A 21,681-nucleotide genomic window follows, 5' to 3' on the forward strand; every position below is an offset into this window, starting at 1 on the left:
CAACACAACACAATCACAATGTGCTAGTTTAAAATATAAAGTATCATGGCACTGCCTATATAAAACAAACTGGAATTCCCGATCTCAGACTATCTTCTCAATTAGAATTTATGAATCTGGATATACATACAGTACTTTATATTGGAATATTGTAGGTTGAATCTTGAAATATTGCAGTTTATATCGACAAGGATAGTCTTTAGTGTTTAAATTATGAAAAACAGGTGATTGTCTGCTCTCCCTACAACTATTGCAGTAAGTTTTTTTTCAGAATAATCCATGCGTTTCATTGGGAGGAGACTCAGTGTGGGGCTGGCCACACTAACCCCAACAGATTATATGAATGCAAAAGGTGGTTCCATTACTTTTCATTAGTTGAGTGTGCGACTGAGGAGGAGTGAGGAGTGAGGCGAGAAAGGAGGGAACGAATAACTCATTTCGAGGTGAGTCTGAATCCGGGTCTCTCAGACACAACCAAATCCCCATCTTGCCAGAAAAGTCCAGCTTTCCGCCACTATTTTCCAATTAGGACCCTTGTTACTGCACTGAAATTGTTTTTCCTCTCAAGCTACATTGCTGACCAAATAATGTGCGTCGTTACCGAAATGTGAGTACCTATGTAAATGTACCTAGCTATGAATGTACTCGGGCTAATGCATAAACAAGAGAGTGGACTTTGAGTGGAATTCCTGATTGAAATGCAGTCAAAAACATAGAAATCAACTACAATTTTGATTAAATGAGGTTGTTCATGAGAATCAGAAAGAGAGAGACCAAATAGTGGTCCAAATAACCAGAATAGTGTTACAAAAGCTACGAATCCATAGGTTTGTTACCTCTGGTTTTTTATTTGGTTGGACTGTATGATGCGAGCCCTTTGTTCTCAAACACATCTATATATCCAATTCAGCAAACCATTATTCAGACTTAGGAAATAAATAGGAAAATCACTTACCCCAATCCAAACCCAATCGGGTTAAACATAGTATTTCTCTCCAATCGATTGTCATGGTCAAAATTTGTATGAATGAATATATATATATAGCTTTATCGATGCAGATTTACAGAGAATGCACTTAATAATATATTTGTTATCGTGCCGTTGCAAGTGACAAGTTAGATACAAATATAAAGTTGTACAAATATACTGATAACATTAAAGTTATGGTGAAGGGGAAAAGTATGAGAGAGATTGGAAAGGTAATGACCAAATAAAAACATGATGAGGTGTCTGAATAGTCAGGCCTATAGAATGAACAAAATTTGAGGATCATATTTTCAGAACAAATACACTTACAGAATGAAATAGAGATGGAATTATTGGAAAATTGAAAGGAGTTTTAAATGCGAGAACAGACGAAAATCGATGATGGAAGATAGAAAACAGATTATGGAAAGAATAAATACAACGAAAGAGAGAAGCTAGATGGAGTTGGGTACTTCTGGGATATCAAGTATTTCTAGCTAAAAAATGATTTCTAGCTAATGAATAGAAGTGACCTGTTGTTTGTTCAGCGAAGGACTGTCACCACCAATTGGCCCTAAGCCAGTCAGCTCGGTGTCTTTGCGTATCACCCATTCAATCAGCTCTCGCAACGACAGTAGCAGGGCATTCCAGTGTTCTGCGTTGCTTTCCAGACGGTTTCTGTAAATTAAAGTAACAACTAAGTTATTTTCAAGACACTATCCAATGTGAGAGAATTGAAATTTCAATACAAGCAATTGAGATCGTATAACCAAGATCCAATCAGATAGAAAACACTTAAATCGACGGTTTCTGTACGTAGAAGCAACAATCAGTTATTCACAAGACACTAAACAATTGGAGATCAAAATTTCAATAAAATCTTAGAACAAACACTTCAATCGAGGATACTAGAAGATACTTGAATAGATTGTATTATTGTATACATTTATATATATATATATATATATATATATATATATATATTTCTATCTATAGGCTATAAATAAAAATCGAGCCTCAAATTTTGACATTCAATAACTTTTTTATGTGTGCACCGAATTTGATTATTTTTTTAGCTGTGTTTGTTATGTTTAGGAACAGGTTTATGGCCTATCAAATTCATGATCCAATTTCAGGACTTTTTCCTACGGTCCTTCAAAGTTTACATGTAATCCTTATGGGAGAATATTTGTGAGCTGGCCACACAGAGAAATAAAAATCAGCTGTTATAATCATTACGTTATCCAACAACCGTCCGTAGATCTATTTTTCTATTTTCTTTCTACTGATTCACGAAATTTTAATTCTAACTAGTAGTTCTGTGAACAGTAGACCTCACTCAGTATTCTCATCCACAAGTACCTGATTGAAACTATAGACCTTATGGAAATACAGCAATAGACTGGCGTCTCCACACATCTGTGTAATCACTTGTCAGCAGATTTATGATGAATTATTCTATAGTTTGATTTTTACTCTAATATTAGCGTATGAAGGAGGCTCCTTTTTCCTTTTATATTATCCCTGAAATGCAAAATTTCCAAAAACCTTGTATATACGTCGACGCGCAATTAAAAAAGGAACATACCTGTCAAATTTCATAAAATTCTATTACCGCGTTTACATTTACGTTTTCTATTACATTCATCTATTACCGCGTTTCGCCGTAAATGCGCAACATATTAACATTTAAACATTAAGAGAAATGCCAAACCGTCGACTTGAATCTTAGACCTCACTTCACTCGGTCAATAATAATGCCGCGGTACGAACAACGTCCAAACTTTGGTCGTAGAACACAATGCTGTAAATTTAGAATATGCACGAGAAAATCAGTAGCAAGGAGATATACCATTCAATTTCCCAGCAAGCTGCGTTCAATCATATCTAGAAATACAAACTGTTACACAACTAACTAAGCACATAGGAAGTTTATATTGAGATATAAATGTAAATACTGATTGTTGGATAATTTTCATAAAAATATAGTGCTTGGTGATACTAAGTGTTGATGTTATGGAGATTGCCTTATCACACTGTTCCACGCAATGCTTGATTCAGTGTGTGTGTGTGTGTGTGAATTCTTCCATTCAAACCAATAAGCAAGAAGCACCCGGATGCAAAATGCCGCATCGCGCCTCCTCAGGTGTGCATCCAGCTAAAGTTTGTCATGATATGCATTAACTATTTGGCGGTACGAAGTTCGCCGGGCCAGCTAGTAATTTATACATTCTTGATAAACTAAGCTCATGTTATATGATTAATTCAATTTCATTTTTTGTTTATTAAGGATTTTTCTGATTATATTTCCTGTGATGTATAATATTTTCTTTGGAATTGTAATTGTTTTGATTGACAAAAAAAATGTGAATTTGAATTTGTCGTATTTCATGAATAGCTGATGATACTAGAGCTAGAACATTGTTTACATTTTTCCCACTCATATACTGTATGTTGTTCTTTATTATTAATAATATGATAGATATCAGAACACATCATATTTTTGGATATTAACCGAGTTGTTGATTCTTAAAAAGATAATCGAGCTACAGATCCATCATACATTAAAATTTAATATGAGAAAAATAGAAACCCTTTATTTTCTTTCCCATCAACAAACCCAACACGAACGTGAAATAAAATGTGCAACTAGAGCTCACAACTTACTTTGCACCTAGTCAAGCTCTCGGCTTTTCAATTTCCGGGCGGCGCGTATTTCAAAACTGTCAGAGCTGTAAATTATTGGCGCCTCCCACGAGCAATAGGAATAATTCAAACAGAAAACTGGACGGGGAAAAAGCTCTTGAATATTCACCATAAACTTCGACAGAGAACTTGGCCAAACATATATTTATATCCTGATGTGTACAGGTGATAGGTTAAACATACAGTGTATTTTATCCCTGCTGTGTAAGGTGAAAAGGTTGAACATATATTTTTATTCCTTGGGTGGTGGATAGGCAAAACAAGTATAGAGTGTACGGTGGATATAATGTGGTGGTGGTGCAGTAAGCTACCTTAACTTATCTCAAGTCATCGAGATATGAACCATAATTCGGGGCCATAGGTAGTTACAATTCTGAGAGAGGCCTTACCCTTACTAGTAGAAGAACCCACAGCGGCTAAACACACAACAGCTTCCAGAGATGATTTACCACCTTGAAATATTTACTCAGTAGCAAAGTAAAGCCAGGGCTGAGGGTTAAGGGCTAAGAACGTCGCAAATCATCGTCGTTTCCGACCTCACTCTACCGAAGAAACCTTCCGGTTACCTTTCTGCAATTTCCAGCCGTGTATCGACTCTCAAGAGCTACCCAGTTCCAATGCTTCCAGAGCCAATACAATTAAGTTCCCAATGAAATTGGTTTGGAAGAGAGAGTGGAGCTAACCTTTCATCGATAGCTACGGTCTAGTGGTTCAGTTATTTGGCCAATGATATAGAAACGAAGAGGTATTTATCCTATTATTTCTCGGAAACTGTTACTAAGTGTTCACAATGTGAGATTTGATCTAATTGCTAAAGTAGAGGGAAATACAAAACATAAACCATTGTTATACTAGTTCCTAGTTATAGTAAGTTTTAGTTCGCTGATATTTTTAGCATCGGGCGAAGCTAAGGGGCGTATAAAATTGAGAATGAAAATAGAAGTGAGATAAGATATGAATGATGAATTGATTGAAATTAATTTATTTTTATATATTTATTGATCTGTGTATTCATATTATAATCATTTTCATTCGCTTTTAATCATACTGAAACATGACTGTAATCAAGAGAATCATTTCTTGTAGAAATACTTTTTTATCATTTATCTGGTTATTGGTGAACAATGACTGAACGTTTTTGGAATGAAAACTAAGCCAAAATGTTTGTATAGATTTCTCACATTGTATTTTTAATTTGAGTCTTCATACAGACCTGAATTATTTAATGATATGAACGATGAACGCGAATGGTCTCAATTCCATTTATGTACTACCATTGGCTGGACGACAATGTTGGTCGCACTTACTGTTAGAAATGGGCGGAGCTAACAAGAGGAAGGTGGTTTGCAGAGATAAGAACAATGATTTCAAAAGAAATATGATTTCAAAATATAAAATCTCCTTGGATTGATTCAATTATAAATTTGAATAATAATTTAATCAAATGAATAATCAAAAATGTTTACGTATCAATTGTCGAGTGTTATAGTGTTGGAACTGATAAATAGGTAAATTTTTGGAAACATTTTCCTTCATTCAATTTGAACTGAACTAACTTCACCTATGGTGTTGAAATTTATAACTAGATAAATTTTTGGAAAGATTTTCCTTCATTTAATTTGAACAGAGCTAACTTCACCTAGTATCATAGAATACGAAGTACTACCTCGGTACCTTACGTTTTTTTTTTCAAGAAACGTCCCCACACCGTTCAACCTTATCTAAATACAAACATTTACCTGCTCCATCCAATTCTAAACAGGTATTATCGCCTCCCTAAAATGCGCTTAGCATAGACATCAAGGAAGGATGCAATGATGTTACTTCGACTTGCAACGTACGAAATTAGATCCGGTCCTGTTACTCTAACACGTTCTGCATCTAGCTAATGCTAGCTGATACGAGGCAACCTACTCGCTTGTGTGGTAGGTCGAATGAAGAGGTTTAGTTAGGGAGAGAGTGATGAAGAGGGATGGAGTGAGAGGGGTTGAGAAGAGTATGTTCTACCTATTGAGTGAGGTGAATTATCCGTACTCAATTATTACTATAGTGATGTAGTGGATGTAGTATACACCCTCCCACATGCTTAGCCAATCATAAGGAGTATAATATAGTAATACAATGTATATACCAGTTATACTGTTATTACAATACGCTTATCATATTGATATGCTCGTTAATTTCATCTGTGCGAATACTTATTTTTTCTCATTTTTTTGAAAATATGTAGTATATTATATATTATATGGATTTCAATCGTCATCAGAAATCTTTTTCTAATTCTTCCCTTCCTTATATTCCTGTTCATAAACACCTCAATGATAGATTCTCTGAGGTGACGTTTCTCAATCGCCACTTCTTAGCCCCTAATTTGTTGCCATCTACTCAATCCGTAGTCTGCTTCTTTTGTTCATTCATTCGAACTCACTTTTTAATGACTTTCTCTCTCCCTCACACACTCTCTCTCTCTCTCAAGATTCTTTATTCTAAACCAATCCCCCTTCACTGAACGTTTCCCACCCAGTCCACACTGCTCTCTTCAAAGCAACACATCCACATGCACACACTCACACGTATGTACCGACTACCTCAACGAGCCTCATATGCCTCAACACAGTGTACACAGTATTTAGCGCAAATAGCATTTCTGCTGCATACCAACCGCACACAGCCTTATCTCTGTCCGAGTCTGCTGCGACTGTTGGGTGCTGATAAGCCCCTTTCCATCCCCCACTCAACCACCCCCTCGAATCCCACTTCCTCTGTTGAACCCCGGTTCGCGGAACCCATAGGAAGGGGTCACAGCGTAACCGAATACTCCCAAACCAAAAACCGGAACTGTCCCTACAGGGAAATGGATAATCAATAAAAGGTCGTAAATTTTCTAGAACGTTGACCGTTATGAGTGCTACACAATCCCCCCCCCCCCCCAACCATTCCAGTTGGTGGATGATGGATACATAGTGCAGCATATGTCCACAAAACATTATCTCGATGGCATAATTCATTTTGATGTGTTCAAGCTACTACAGAAATGGTACTGGCAGTCAATGCACTAGAGCAATGTGAATCATTGATCAGGCAATCAATAAAATCGATAAATAATGGGAAATAGAAGTGTTGCAACGGAAAATAATATATTATGATGAGAGTTTACAGAAATGAATAGGTAACTTATTTGAAAATTGAATTGTTCCTCGTTATGACCCAATGTTTACGAGTAGCAGATAATAGCAATGCTGTGAGCAGAAGGTGTGATGTAATTTTTTCCAAACATGCGAAATAGTATAGGAGCTCTGTATATGAGTAGAGATAGTATATGAGTAAGAGATGGAGATATGAATGAGAGGAAGAAATATGAATGCGATTTGAGGTGCGGTGATGAAAGGCGCGGAATAATTAAGATGAAAGACAAAAGAAGGTAGGACAGCAAACTATAGAAATTAAACGAAACAATTGATTAATATTTGAGAATATATTATATTCAAGAGATCCTCTATAACTCTTCTGAGAGCATAACAGGAAAGCATTTCATCTTTATTATAGCGTGATAAGCATGCTTAGCTTTTTACTTTCCTTGCCCTATTACCATAGGTAAGGAAAGTATTGCTTTCCGAAAAAAATTAAGGTACCCCAATTTCTAAATTTCTATACGTTTCAAGATCCCCTGAGTCCAAAAAAGTGGTTTTTGGGTATTGGTATGTATGTGTGTGAGTGTGTATGAGTGTATGTGCGTCTGTGTACACGATATCTCATCTCCCAATTGACGGAATGACTAGAAATTTGGAACTTAAGGTCCTTACACTATAAGGATCCGACACGAACAATTTCGATCAAATGCATTTCAAGATGGCGGCTAAAATGGAGAAAATGTTGTCAAAAACAGGGTTTTTCGCGATTTTCTCGAAAACGGCTCTAACGATTTTGATTAAATTCATACCTAAAATAGTCATTGATAAGCTCTATCAACTGCCACAGGACCCATATCTATAAAAATTTCAGGACCTCCGCCCCATCTATGCAAAGTTTGATTTTAGATTCCCAATTTCAGATAAAATTTAAACAAAAAATTTCAAGTGGAAAAGATTAAGCATGAAAATCTCTACAATTATTGTTCAGTAACATTTTCACCTAAAATTGAAAATAGGCACGAAATGTGATTATCCAATTGCAAACTGTTGGCAACTGTTGATTCTATTAAATGATTCACTATGAAAAGATAGCAGACCTCGTATGTCTCCAGCGTTAATGTCCTCTCACCAGCTGGCTCAGATCTTTGTTTATAAGTAGACTTGAGATGCGCGTGAACACTAGCGTCAGGTGATCAATTTTCATAACGGCAAGGAAAGTTGAGTGAGTGCGCCAAACCAGATTTTTTGGAGAGGTAGATGGGGTTTCAAATCCCAAGCATGTTATCTCGTTACAGACATGTAACACTGAATAAACTATACACACTATAGACATGGGATACACTATACTTACACATATGAATGCATGTCATCTGAACAGCTCATGCGGTAATAGACAGAATAGACGACACTGCACTTAATCAAAGGTAACACAAGCATTCACATGCCATCCATAACAGCAATCCGTGGGCCTGTGCACACTTGCATTCAATGCTTCTGTACTACCACACTGCACGAAAAAAATCCCTGAATATTTAAAGCAGACTTTCAAAGAGTTTTTCCCAGCTACTTTCCCTTTGAGAGCAGGAGTATCTTCGTGAATTATGAAGTGGTGTCTTGGGGGCGGTGGTGTGTTTAAAAAATTACACGAGTAAGTAAAACAGGGGCGGAGGTGAAATGTAGGGCAAGGAGGTTCCAGTCCTTGGGGGATGAAGGGATGAGTTGAGACAGCGCTACTCAATTCCTGTGTTTATTTAACCCCCGGTCAAAGACTAGTGACGTTAGAGACTAGGTCGACTCATAGTGACGTTTAGTGACAAGAAAAGTCGGAGGATGGAGAAGAAAGTGGAAAAGCGTCTTAAAAAAGGGAAGATGAGACTGTTATCCCTCACTCTTTGCAATCGCAAACAGGGACCGGTATCTCAAACCTTTTACCCCTCAAACACACACACACGCTTGCAGTCACAACAGCAAGCTGTAAACCTGAAGGAAGCAGCTAAAGAAAAGACAAATAAAAAAGCTGTAAACGTGAAGGATCTTTTCCACTCGTCCCCTCACTGTCACTCTGCTCCTAAACCGGAAACAATTTCACAGCAAGTATACTCTGCTACTACAGCTTCCGTTAATACATGAGGAGATCGTAAAAAGAGTGGGGGAATACGGCGAGACAATATGCTAAGCAACCTGTTTATAACGAGTGCTATCTGCAGATATGAAAAGTGATGGATGCCAATGTTGCAGGCAAAGGACTTGAGAAGTCTCTTCTATAGGGGTGGTTTATTTTTTCAGCGAGGGATTTTTTTGTCTGCAAGATCACCAACTCATGATGAGGTAAGTTATTTTAATAGATATAAATGGAGTAAGATGAATGAGTCTTGAAGGTTGATTATTCTTATTTTGGATTTATTCTGTATCTCAAATTCATCTTAGTTTTCAGCTAAAGAAGCGATGAACAGTTCCGGTCTCCAACCTCTGAGTTATTTGTTTTGGATAGAATATTAATGTATGAGTTATCTAATCGAATAAAATAGAATCTGATGATATTCCTTTACAAATGAAGTGATGGAATGTGGAACGGAAAGTGATGTTGAATAACATCCTAGTTTTTGACGTGGATATTCAACTTTTTGGAATAAAAACAGATTATTTTTAAACAAATAGTTATTATTTTGAAAGATTTTTGACAAAACAATTATATTTTCTGACTTGAATCATGGAATAATAATATTTCTACAGTAATTTTGAAATTAGGAAATGCTATCATTACTGACATGATAGACAATTTTATTCAAATGACATACTTTGTAGATTAGTCTACATAAGTTTTTCATAGTTTTGAAATTGGTTACATTATTTTCTGTTATGAAATTCAATATAAATATCGAATTACACTTTTACGAAAGAACTTACATGTTATGGAAAATCCGTATGCGTTCCAAGGCACTAGCCACCATCTTCAGTGCACAGGTAGATACCATCATACCAACCCTCAATACTATTTCATGACGATATTTAAGTACGCTGAATCACATCTGGATCTTACCCAGCATGTTAGTTATGTTGAAAAAGTGGAATTATATTAAATAATGTTGAACAAAAGTAGAAGTTAACGCTGGATTGAACGAACTAAGCTGATTAACAATCAACCGCCGACAGAGTAGGCATCAGTTATGAAGATGAATTTATTGGAAATTGTGGAAAATATTAAAATTTTTTGGGGGTAGTTGGTGGGTCGAGAGAGGATTGGATGAATGACACCATTGGCCATTATCAAATGCAAATGAATACCGTTAGGCCAAACTCTACGTTTCAATAATCAACCGACAATGATTATTATCAATCAGTCGGTGCCGAGAGTAACTGATTCATCAATGTTTAATCAGTCTGAATATTGAGATGAATATTCAATATCTCCATTTGCCAGTCTGTGACTAGGAGAGAGCGTCGCCGATATATAGCACTACAGCGAGATTCACTTAGAACTGTCAGCGTTGAGAGGATGGTAAGCATTGATGTTATTTATGAGACATGCTGATAGTTTGAAAAGGATCTCACAATAACTGAATGCATAATAGAATAGGAAGTCATCTGGAGCTGGAGCACCGAGCACCGAGCACAGAGCACAGACAGATTACAGCCACAGGCGGAGGCATATTGTCCGGACAGACGAATATTGTCGGTTGGCTTCAAATCAAGGCAATATCAGTGATTAGACTTCACTGTCGGGTCGAGTCGTGTCGTGTCGTTGGCATGCGCCAGACTGTGCTAGTCCTGCAAAGATATTCAATGCTAAATGCTCAATGACCTACTCCCGCAATCACTCCAGACGATCTAGGTTTGTTTAACGAGATTTCTGACTACATCTACGGAGCCTGAGTCATGGAGCAACTCATTTCTAGAATAAGTTTTGTTTGAGATATCTTCTTCTCCAAGGAATTTTCTCTGAACCAATTTTCTACTGTTTAAGGATAATGACTACTTATATGTTTGAATTGTCTTAAACTGTTTCAATTAATACACATTTTCTTGAGTCATATGAATATTTAAATTTTTCTTGAGGGGATCCTTTAAAAATCTACATCTAACAAAAAATTTTCATCTTAATCAAGTTGAATCATTCTTGAAATAGATAATTCTACAATTATCATTTGGCGATTTGATTATTTACCATTGTTGTGGAAGGGGAAGTTGTGAAGAGAGTACATTTTTAATGTCAAAAAGAGAAAGATTGGAAAGCGAGAATCAAAAGAGAGGAGAGAAGAAGAAAGAGAACATCGAGAATTTATGAAACACTATAATTAGAAAGATACTGGAGAGACATGAGAGAGGTGAGAGTGAGACATATGAAATGAAAGGATAGTCCGAGATATGAAAATGTTAGTATCACTCTCACTACGTCTCAACAAAACTTTTTCAATGTGTTCGATGGTTGATATTATATGTATTCTTTCTCTCCCTCCTATAAGTCCGAATAGTATTGCAATATTACTCCTCAATCTTATCTCTTCCTTTCTCTTAGTATGATGTGTAGTTAGTGTGATAGTATATCATTTTAGTGATGAGTAAGAGAGAAAGCCGACTACTGCTCCCTCATTTTGTCAACCTAGACAACAACAAAACAGTCATTCTATCCTATCTCTCGCATGCACACGCACACTCACTCTGACTCACTTTCTTTTCATTACTGTCTCTTTCTGCTAGAAAAACATCAAGCCGCGAACGATGCAAGGGAATTGAATGAGAATCTTGAGCATGAATAGGAAGCAAGAAAATAGGTGGAAATGAGGGAAAGGGCACCGCAAAAGATATGGAAAAGGTGGAAGAACCTTCGTCGTCTGCTAAGGAATCCCTTTTCAGTAGTTGCAGAGCAGGAGGTGAGGAGGAGGGAGGATACGATGACGAGAAGAAGAGAAGTAAGTGGGAGAAGAGGGGGGTGTATGAGAATGGAATGTTTACATTTCGTAGACCTCGAGAAGAAGAAGAAGAACAGAGTAGGACAAAGGGCTGAAATGAAGCTCCCTTGAAGCGTACAAAATGGAGGGGGTACCTTCGCACTCACTATAGTCTACAGATAAAGAGAAAAAGAAAGGATGGAGATAAGAGAAAGACAGGTAGTGTTGCACTGATGAGGGTCTCCTACGCTCATTACACCAGCGGACTGTAAGTGTTTTAAATCCTTATCCTAATAAATGAGAAACTGGACGGTTTCATTAACACAACCTGAGAACATCAGACACGGCCATTTTATGCGTTTTGGTTTCAATTTTCAAGCTGCAGGGTTTACCTGTTTTTCCAACATTTTCTTCGTTCGCTTTGAATAGTATGTACTCGTCGGAACGGACGAACTTCCAGCCGCACCCATACCAAATATAAGCTTAGTCTATTTCCCATCATCATCCATCGGATTAATCACCCCATGTACAAGGTCTGGGGTTGTCTGGGTATCATACTCAAAAACACTAGATGGAGTGAGTATTCCAATATAAAATAGCAAAAAAAACAACTAGTTTCGATGCTTAAATCATTTTCAAGTTTTCAAAAAGGGTAGCATGATGTTATTTTACAAATAAGAAATTGAGTAGCCCTGAATATATTAAATACAGAAAAATATTAATATTTTTTGATTATAGAGGGAAGCTAGCATAGGAAATTATATGTTTTCATGTGAACTTTATGCTATCTCTTCTCTATAATCGAAAAATATAGAGAATTTTATTCGAATTATTTGAAAATCTTTCAATTGAACTCCTCAATTTCTGTTGCCAATAACAGTATTCGAGAAAGTTCTAAGATCAATATTAAGCCATGTTCATTCATAGACAATAGATACAATCCAGGTGAAAACAACATGCATTTGCTCAAAACTGCTTTAACCTTAATTAAATTGAAATTGATAGTCCAGAGGTTACTGTGGAGTTCATGACTTGATTTACACACAATTTCAAGTATCAACTAAAATTTTGAATTAATCTGATTAATTTACTTCCAAACACGAAACAAAACAATTCCAAAACACAAAACTTCTATTGCAATTTAAAAAAAAATCAAAATCTCACTTAAAACCAAGATAAAAATAATGTTTGCACTACTTGATGTTTTTGAAATAATAATTATATATTTGAATTGAATAATTCAGGTTGGAAAATCTCAACTGAAAATTTCAACCATGTCTTGATTTAAGAAACTGTTAGGATCTAAATTTCTGTATCAATTAATTCCCAAAATCCAGCATCTCAATTGCAGGATGCCTACTCTAATTTGACTATCAAGCATGTGGTGGCAAGTGTAACCCTTCGCCTAACACTTGGTGCATATTCGCGGTTGCGTTTCTAATCAACAAGTCAGGCGGATGAATATTCAGTATTTGCTTAATTCCACAAAGATGACTTTGTACGCAAGAAATTCTGAATAGTGGAGGCTTTGAAATATCTCCAGACAGAAAATGTTCTGCAGATTGTGAAGAAGCTTTTTACATTCGTTGCAAAGAGCCAGGCACTCGAATGAGATGATGCTTAGGTATGAGATGTATAAATTTACATTCATATTTCTCCCAAGAAGCTGATTAAGTCATTCTGAGAAAATGAAATTACTGACTTTGAAGACCATTCGGTGCATTTATGCCATCCATTCAATTTGGTCTTAGAGCATTTCACAAATATAAATCAGTTGTCCGTTATTCAACAGAACAAACATCAGATATTGTTAATCCTGGAGGCAATTTCAAGAGCTCATAATGAGATGAATTTCATGAATATTGACTTTGTACTATACTTTCTGGAACATTCAAAATGTAGGCAATTTGAACAGATGTTTTGCATATTTTTTCACATTGTCTTTTCTATTGGGATGTAATGCTGTCAATAGATGTTTCATGAATATTGTTGTGATGAAAGTTTTTATATAGTTTATATGTATTTCACATTGACATGAATAGACTTATTCCAGATTCGACTATTTTCAGCCAATAATAAATTATGACAACTACATTATTAAGTTGTTCTCTTAGAATTGAATTGTAATAATGTTTTTTGTTTCCTTCACAGGTAAGTGAAAATCCAGACAGCCTAGTCTAGAGCAGAACCTATCCTCTACTTGTACGAAACAGTGGGATTAACACTAGTGTTAGGAATTATTACACTAGTTGTGTCTTGAAAGAAATAGACTAAGGGCACTGGAAGATACACCATACATAATTATGTGTAGCATACGTTAAACTGAACTAAACGTTTTACGATTACTTGTAAAATAGTAATCCAATAATTGACAATTCAAACCAACATATTCGCAAACAGGCTGTTAGGCTCCGAATGAGCATGCCAGTTTGAAACGAAAATTCGTTGATTCTCCAGGAATTATACTCGTTTAACTGGACAGATCAATAGAAATTTCAGTAATATCCACCAGACCCAATTATTAACTAGGACACTCCACCAGCAATACGATTAACAGGCACCCCAAACAGCCGACCAGTTTTATTGCCAACTCTAAACAGCATCACACCAAACAATAATCATAATTATAGCCTACAACCCAAACAGTTCGCCTTCGCCTAGGAAGTGAAGACTCTCGAGGAGAGTGGGCTGCACTGCTGGCAGCACGACAGTTTGCCCGACATGTTGCAGCTTCAATGGCCTATATCGTGAGGGGGAGATGGATGTACAGCTCTGTCATAATTAACTTATTCATAGGGGAAGCGTTAAAGTGGACCAACGAGTAACCATTGCTACCCATGAGAGAGGAAGAATGACAGAGTGGAGAGGAAGAGAGATAGAGAAGGAGAGACAATGACTGAGAGAGTGTAGAGTTTTGACGAGACAAGCAGCGAGTACATGTCCACCCGTTCACTCGTCGGGAGAGCGGTTGTCCATCGTTTGGGAAAACGAACTCATAATAAATTTACACGCTACATCGGCGAGAACCCTACGCCCCGATCTGACAGCCGTCATGCATCTGACGTAGTGGTGGAGTCCATGTCTTTCCTTCCCACCAACCACGGGGTCCACCACTATCAATTACCAAGACCAGCTGTAGAGTTTACTATTTCCCATCCCACCCTCCTTGACAAAACTACACCATCGTTCATCTTATGTCGTCTACGAAGTTTATAATAAGCAAGAAATCGAATCTTGTTGCTGGTAAATTGACAAGAAATCCAAGTTCGGCAAAGTAGAGCTGAGGCGTCGATAGTAGATACAAAGAATACAATCATGTAGGATACAGCCAAGGATAGTAAACATTATATTACAGTATATTAATATTTTAGGTAGTGTAGTATACAGTATAGGTAATATCTAGTATTTGGCTTGGAGATGAATAAGAAAAATTATATCTGCTTGGGTTAGACCAGACCAATTTGAAGGCAAGATTAGTGGTTACTTGATCTGATTTACCGTTCTGGGCATGAGACTGTGCTACTTTTCTGTAAGATGTGTAATTCTCAATGATTAAATAAATAAATAAATTGATTCTGTCAGAATATTTTCCATATCATTCCTGTATTCTATAGCACATGAGAACATTTTCAAAAATAATTATAACGAAATCTGTAATAATTACATTTCATCAGTTTACATAATTTATGTTGTAATACAGTACAATAGAGCCATATTAACAATTTATTCAACTACTGATGATGTTTGAATAACATGATATTCTATATGAAATTCCATAATTTCATGAAAAAATTGATAGAATTAGATATAAACAGTGATCATCGTACTATCTATAGTATTGTTGTTTAAAAGTTTATAGCTTTCCAAGACTTCTCATATTCTAGAATGACTGAAACTATATCAATAGTGGAAATTTGTACAAAATAATAGTCCCGATATCCCAATCTTTCGACCTACTTATTAAGAACAAGAGAGTTGTGTAATTTCGTAATTTTTAAATGTGACCCGGTGGAAGATATTGTCTCATGAATGTTCCACAACGAATATTAAACTATCAAGCATACGGCTTGTGAAAATTCTTTGTTGATCCGGTTTATATAGCGAAATTAAATCTTAGATAGTTTGGAACAGAACAGATACCATTAGAAGTTTCCTGTGAATCAATATGAATGTTGCCAACGTTCTCCTCGTCGTCACTTAATCAATCTTATCTCGAATAAATAAATGGATATGGAATTTTCTCGGAAAAGGTATACTGAAATTTAAAATTTGATCCTAGATGAAATTCTCCATACTTACTTCAATAGATGGAATATCAATAAAGGTCTATATAGAAAAATAGCATCATATCACTATCTCATTCTATATACTGAAAAATTAACTAAATTTGATTCTGGTAAATCTGATTCATCTTAATAATGAGGAGCATCCACCTATGACCCCTCTTGCTCTCTCACACACATCCAAAAACCCACAAATACACGTATTATTCCATCAGTATAGTCCATTGCAGAAAATATTTCATTCGCAGAGAATCAGAGTCCATCGCAGGAAGGAATCCTCCAGATCATCTCTTGGAGAACATAAATTGAAGTACAACACAAAATTAAAACTCACACTACAACAAAAATACACTTTCAAACGATCCACCTGCTAGTACAGCTCGTTTCGAATCGATTGAACATTCAAATTTAGAATAGGTTGGGATTACGCGGGGTCTACACAAATTTCCCAGGGGGCAGGTAACCCCATATCTACCCCCCACTGGAAACTCCCCACCACTATGACCGACCTGACAGAGGCTCATGGGACAACAACACGCTGTTGTCTCTCAGCCTTGTTACTGTTAATGTGATTAGAGCTCGTCGCTTAATATTAATACATTTTTCATGTATGACTGATGGTCTCAAGTTAGCAATAGGTGACCGCTGTCAGAATGCATGCGCTTATGAATAATTCGACGCTCATTACAAAAATTGACACGTACATATTTTTCCAGTCGGAAAAGCCTGATTGCGAGCGGTACCCATGAGAACAGCATGACTAGGATTTCCATGCCGGTTCTATTCCTGTTGGAAAATGCTTATGGTTCCCGGGAAATATTAGGTACTACTTCACTCTACCTTCTGGTGGCAATCAGTGTGCAATTGTTGTTTTCAGCTGCAATTATGAATCGAACAACATTGGAATGTGGAAAAACCTTCATTCGAATTATTATTTAATGTCATAACAAATTTAACGTGTTAATGGACTTATAAGGTACTACTGCAATTCGTTTCAATTGAATTTTGATAAACTTCATTGACATTATCATTCAAAGAGTTTGCTACAACCAGGCTATACTGAAATTGAAATGCATATTCAATTCGAATAAAAAATGAGTGCAATTATTCAACAATCACTTCGATTAGAAATTGTCAATTCATTTAAATTCTTCAACAAGTGTAAATTTATCAGACAATGTTTAGATGAATGGATTCAATATGAATCACTGTAGATTATGCTGTTCAATCCTCAAATGAGAATAAATTTTGCTGCAATCAGGGTAAACTAAAATATTTCATTTTATTTCTATCCGTCTTCATCAATATAGTCTCGATTAACTAGAGAAGAGGTAGATCGGAGGTAACTAATTTTTAACTTGATATTGAATACATTACTGATTCTACTCAAATACCGTACTACTCAATTACCATAAAATCATGATGATCACTTCACCAATCAGTAGGCCTACCGTACAGATATCACCACGAAATTATCAAACATCAAAGGAGGCTTTTGGACAATTCGACCATTTCATCACCCAAGAAACCTATTTCACAGTCTACTCAATATATTTTAAGCCTCTAATATGGAAGAATATGCGATCAAAATAATATATACCTATAGTAACCAACATTATGAAATATCTATATTAGTCTAACGCTTGATTTGGATAAGAATTGAAGAAATAAAAGATTATATTATATTGTTTAGAAGAATTATCACGAAATCATTGAGAGTGTGGCAATGACAGTTTGAGTAGACTTCATGGATTCGAAGCTGTTGAAGCAATCTGAAGACAATATTGTTTATACAGAATGTTCTGAAAAAGGTGCCCATAAGTCAGGGCATGATTCCTCACATCAAAAGAAGAAAAAAAATTATAATTAACCATCCGAAAATGCTTAGTTACCAAGGAGGCTTGGCATAGGCTTTTGGTAACTTAGGACTTAGGATGAAAGATTTCGTCTGAATTTCAGTTCCCCTTCTGAAACGAAACCCTACAGATATTTGTTGGCTGTTAATTATGATGTATAATTGAGTAAAGCGTACTTTATGTAAAATGAATTGAAAAATGTAATAATTGAAATTTCCATGAAAAGAAAGCTTAACAGGCTTTGTCTATTTTTTATGCGTTTTGTATGTAATCAAATAAAAAAATAAATCAACTTTTTTTAATTCACAATACAAACAATCAAGGATTTTTTAAAGGTTGAATTTGTCTATTATAGACATCTATTATTTCACATCTTTCTCTTCGAAATTAAATTTGAAGTTCTGTAGGAAAATATTATGTGTTTATTGTACATTTAACATAGTAAATCTGCTTCAAACCTTAAATGAAAATGTTCTTTAGAACATGTTTATCTTAAAAATTACTGTAGCTACAGGTCTGGAAACAGTTTTTAAATTTTACAGTTATTCAATTTTTCAGTTCATTTGACATGAATCACGCTAAATTGTACATCTTCATTAACATACATCAAATACCCGTAGGGCTTCGTTTCAGCAGGGATAATTCAGACGAAATATTCCACTCTGTATAGCTTGGTAACTAAGAATTTTCGGACCTATGTGAATTTAAACTTTTTTCTTCTTCTGATGTATGGAATCACGCCCTGACTTTTGGGCACCTTTTACAGAATACTCAGTATCATTTGAGCAGATTAATCCAGTTCAAAGTCTATAAGGCATTGTTGGAGTTAAAATTTTTGGCAATAACGATCACGAATTATAGGCTTTTGGCATTACTTTTGGCATTAAACATTACATATATCTTATTCATTCTGTTACATTAGACAAATCAACCCAGTAATTAGAGAAGAGATGAAAATATTAGAATAGTCCCAATAACTTCATTTCAATAACTGGAAAAAGATGTCATTTTCTATCACACAGATAAACGTAGGTTTACTCTGGTTTCAGAAGTACTTATTCACTGTAATATTAGAGTGAATGAGCATTATTTGAATACGTTCATGTCATTTGATATTTAAGTTACAGAGTTTGAATTCCAAACTGTCAACTTATAACTTAGAACTAGTTTGCTTACTTCGACTCACTGGCGTAAAAGTTTGTCTCTAATCATCGGAACCAAGTCATGATCCACAGTTGGATTAGTTAGTAAACTGCAGTTCAAACTTTATATGAAACGGGTTGATGAACTGCAGTTCAAACACCTTAGATGTAACTTCCAGTAGAAACTTCACAGGATAACATTTATAAATACAAAATATATGGATGGAGATAATACTTATAATTATGATTATTCCAGTATCAGAGCCGCTGGAATAGCACAGAAACAGAGTTTAAGAAAATTATTCTCTCACTGTCTCTTTCTGGTTTAGGGTTGTGTGGCAGAGAGGACCTGGAGTCCTAACTCCACCTGATAAAAGCATATAATCAATCAATCAATCAATCTCTCTCTTCGCTGTAGATGCAGAGTACAATCTATTCATGCGGAAAATGATTGTATTGAACGATTTATTGAATACTAGTAATAATTCACACCACTGGAGGTGCAATTTGAATAGAAGCATATCCTGTTCATCTATAGTTTACCAATAAAATTGGGATAAGAATTGATTAAATGGAATAGTGATTTATTGAATATTTTTGTTATTCGAGGAAAGTTTTCTAAATTCATTTTATATTTTATCTAGGTGGAACCATTCTAAAATTGGTGTACTGTGTTCATTTTATAATGTTTTTTCAAGTGGTGAATCATTTTCCATTCGATAGTTCTTGGAAAAATGTTAAGGTTGTCTGAACTAACACTGAAAAAGAATATCGACTTCTCTACCCATTAAGATATGTCGAACGCTTTTCAGCTCTGAATTAAATCAGGAGTGATAGATGATGATGATGACTGTGTATTCTAGAAGTTTACCTCCCTCCTCCTCAGAATAATAATAATAAAATTTGAAAAGTTATGGATCGGGAATGTTTAAACTCTGTTGAACCATATTAAACATATTATTACAAAGTCATATTGGATGTAGCAAGGCTAAACAGTTTTAGTTGAGAGTAGTATCCTAGCATCCTGGAGAACAAGAAGAACTCTTAGAATTTGGTTTTCTGCTAGTACGAAATGCACTCATCAATAACTAATAATCCGGATTAATCCAGTTGCATATTCACAACTAATCTTTCATCAAAACTTTTTTCAACTTTATTCTTTTCCAAGAAATACCAACTTCACATACAGTGGTAGGCTGGTGAAATCCAGTGTGGCATCACCTTTAAGCAGCTCACACAGGATTAAACCAAAAGCTTCACGTCTCGGTTTTGGAAATACAAGAGAGAGGAAAGACCATGTGATTTGCGGCTAGCTGAGAACGTTTCAAAGAGAGGAAACAGAAGGACAGAGTCGGAGAATACAGGTTGAGAGAGGGTAAGAGAGTGTGAGAGAGTGTTTGGATAATGAAGAAAGATTATGAGAGAAGTTTAAACCATACAAGAGAAAGAGAGAGAGAGAGAGAGAGTATAAATCCAGGTTGAGAATAGATAGAAGGGTGAGAGAAGATAAAGCAAAAAGGTTGAGAGAGAAACTACACAGCTATACTCAAGAGAAAGTAAGAGAGAGTGTGAATCAGCACATTTTAGTCGGAATCTCCTGGATCTCAGTGTCTACGAAGACTTCGCTGTTGTCTTTCTCTTTCATCAGGTCCCGCCAAGAGAAGCCACAGTTCTGTTGATGATTAATCTTTGTGATGAGTAGAAAGCAAGACTCGTTCTTAAGTCTCAGAATCACAGCAAACATCAAACAGCTGACCACAATCTAAACTGACAAAAATAATCCCTCGTTCTCGTTTTTTCCTTTCTTTCACAAAATGAGGAAGCTTCTGAGCTAATTGGATATACCTGTTGAAGGAGAGTTAACAGAGGAAATATTATATCGATGTACTGTATATCGACTACTAGACGACTTCTAAGATAGTGAGAGTCCTATAATATATTGCAGTTACGGAGTTTCAACTATTACAATCACAGTTTCAACTGTAACTATTACAAAACGCCATGTTAACATAGTTTTCACACGAAAGTCTGAAAGTCGGACTTTGTAAATAATGATGAATTAATTTTATTAGAGCATGGATAGAATATGAGTATGAAAAAGGAAAATATGAATGTAATAATAGAAGTATTGTTCAAAATCCTACATACTCGTGTTGATAGTTTCCTAATCTTGAATGAAAAAGACTAAGAAATTGTCAAAAAACCACTGATTTATTGATAATTAAATCGACCGGTCTATAACAGAGTTATACTCTATATCAGATAAAGTTTATCAGAGATTGACAATGGTGTAATAGCCGAAACCGGTCTTTCTAATTATCAATAAATCAGTGGTTTTTTGACAATTTCTTAGTCTTTTTCATTCAATATGAATAATTACCACAATATCAACTTCTCAACTACACAAAAAGTTTCCTAATCTACGGCAATGAAGAACCTAGTTGTTCAGTATTTAATCTGAAAAGTGGTTTATTAAACTATTCGTAATAGTTATTGTTTTTTCCAGCTGCAACTGTTTCTTTTGCCGTCATGCAAGTGAAATAGATGATAACGTTATGGACTCCACACATGCTCATGAGTGATATGAAGGAGGAACAGAGATGGAAACAAAAATAGTGGGAGACAGAGTGACGAGAGCCAAAACAATTATAACTTTAAGTGTTGTCAACTCATCAGCCCTATAATTTTAGAACACACAAGAATTAGT

At 35.6% G+C, this 21,681-nt stretch overlaps 1 protein-coding gene across 1 annotated transcript in view; it reads right to left on the minus strand.

Moving 5' to 3' along the window:
* LOC111057041 (dystrophin, isoforms A/C/F/G/H) overlaps window positions 1-21,681 on the minus strand; it is a 608,133-nt gene that overhangs the window by 52,593 nt on the left and 533,859 nt on the right. Inside the window, exon 53 of the mRNA XM_039431878.1 lies at window positions 1,501-1,645. Within this exon, the coding sequence (XP_039287812.1) occupies window positions 1,501-1,645 (145 nt within the window). The remainder of the gene's footprint in view (window positions 1-1,500; window positions 1,646-21,681) is intronic.

Source organism: Nilaparvata lugens, chromosome 7, assembly GCF_014356525.2.
Source record: "Nilaparvata lugens isolate BPH chromosome 7, ASM1435652v1, whole genome shotgun sequence".
Taxonomy (NCBI): domain Eukaryota; kingdom Metazoa; phylum Arthropoda; class Insecta; order Hemiptera; family Delphacidae; genus Nilaparvata; species Nilaparvata lugens.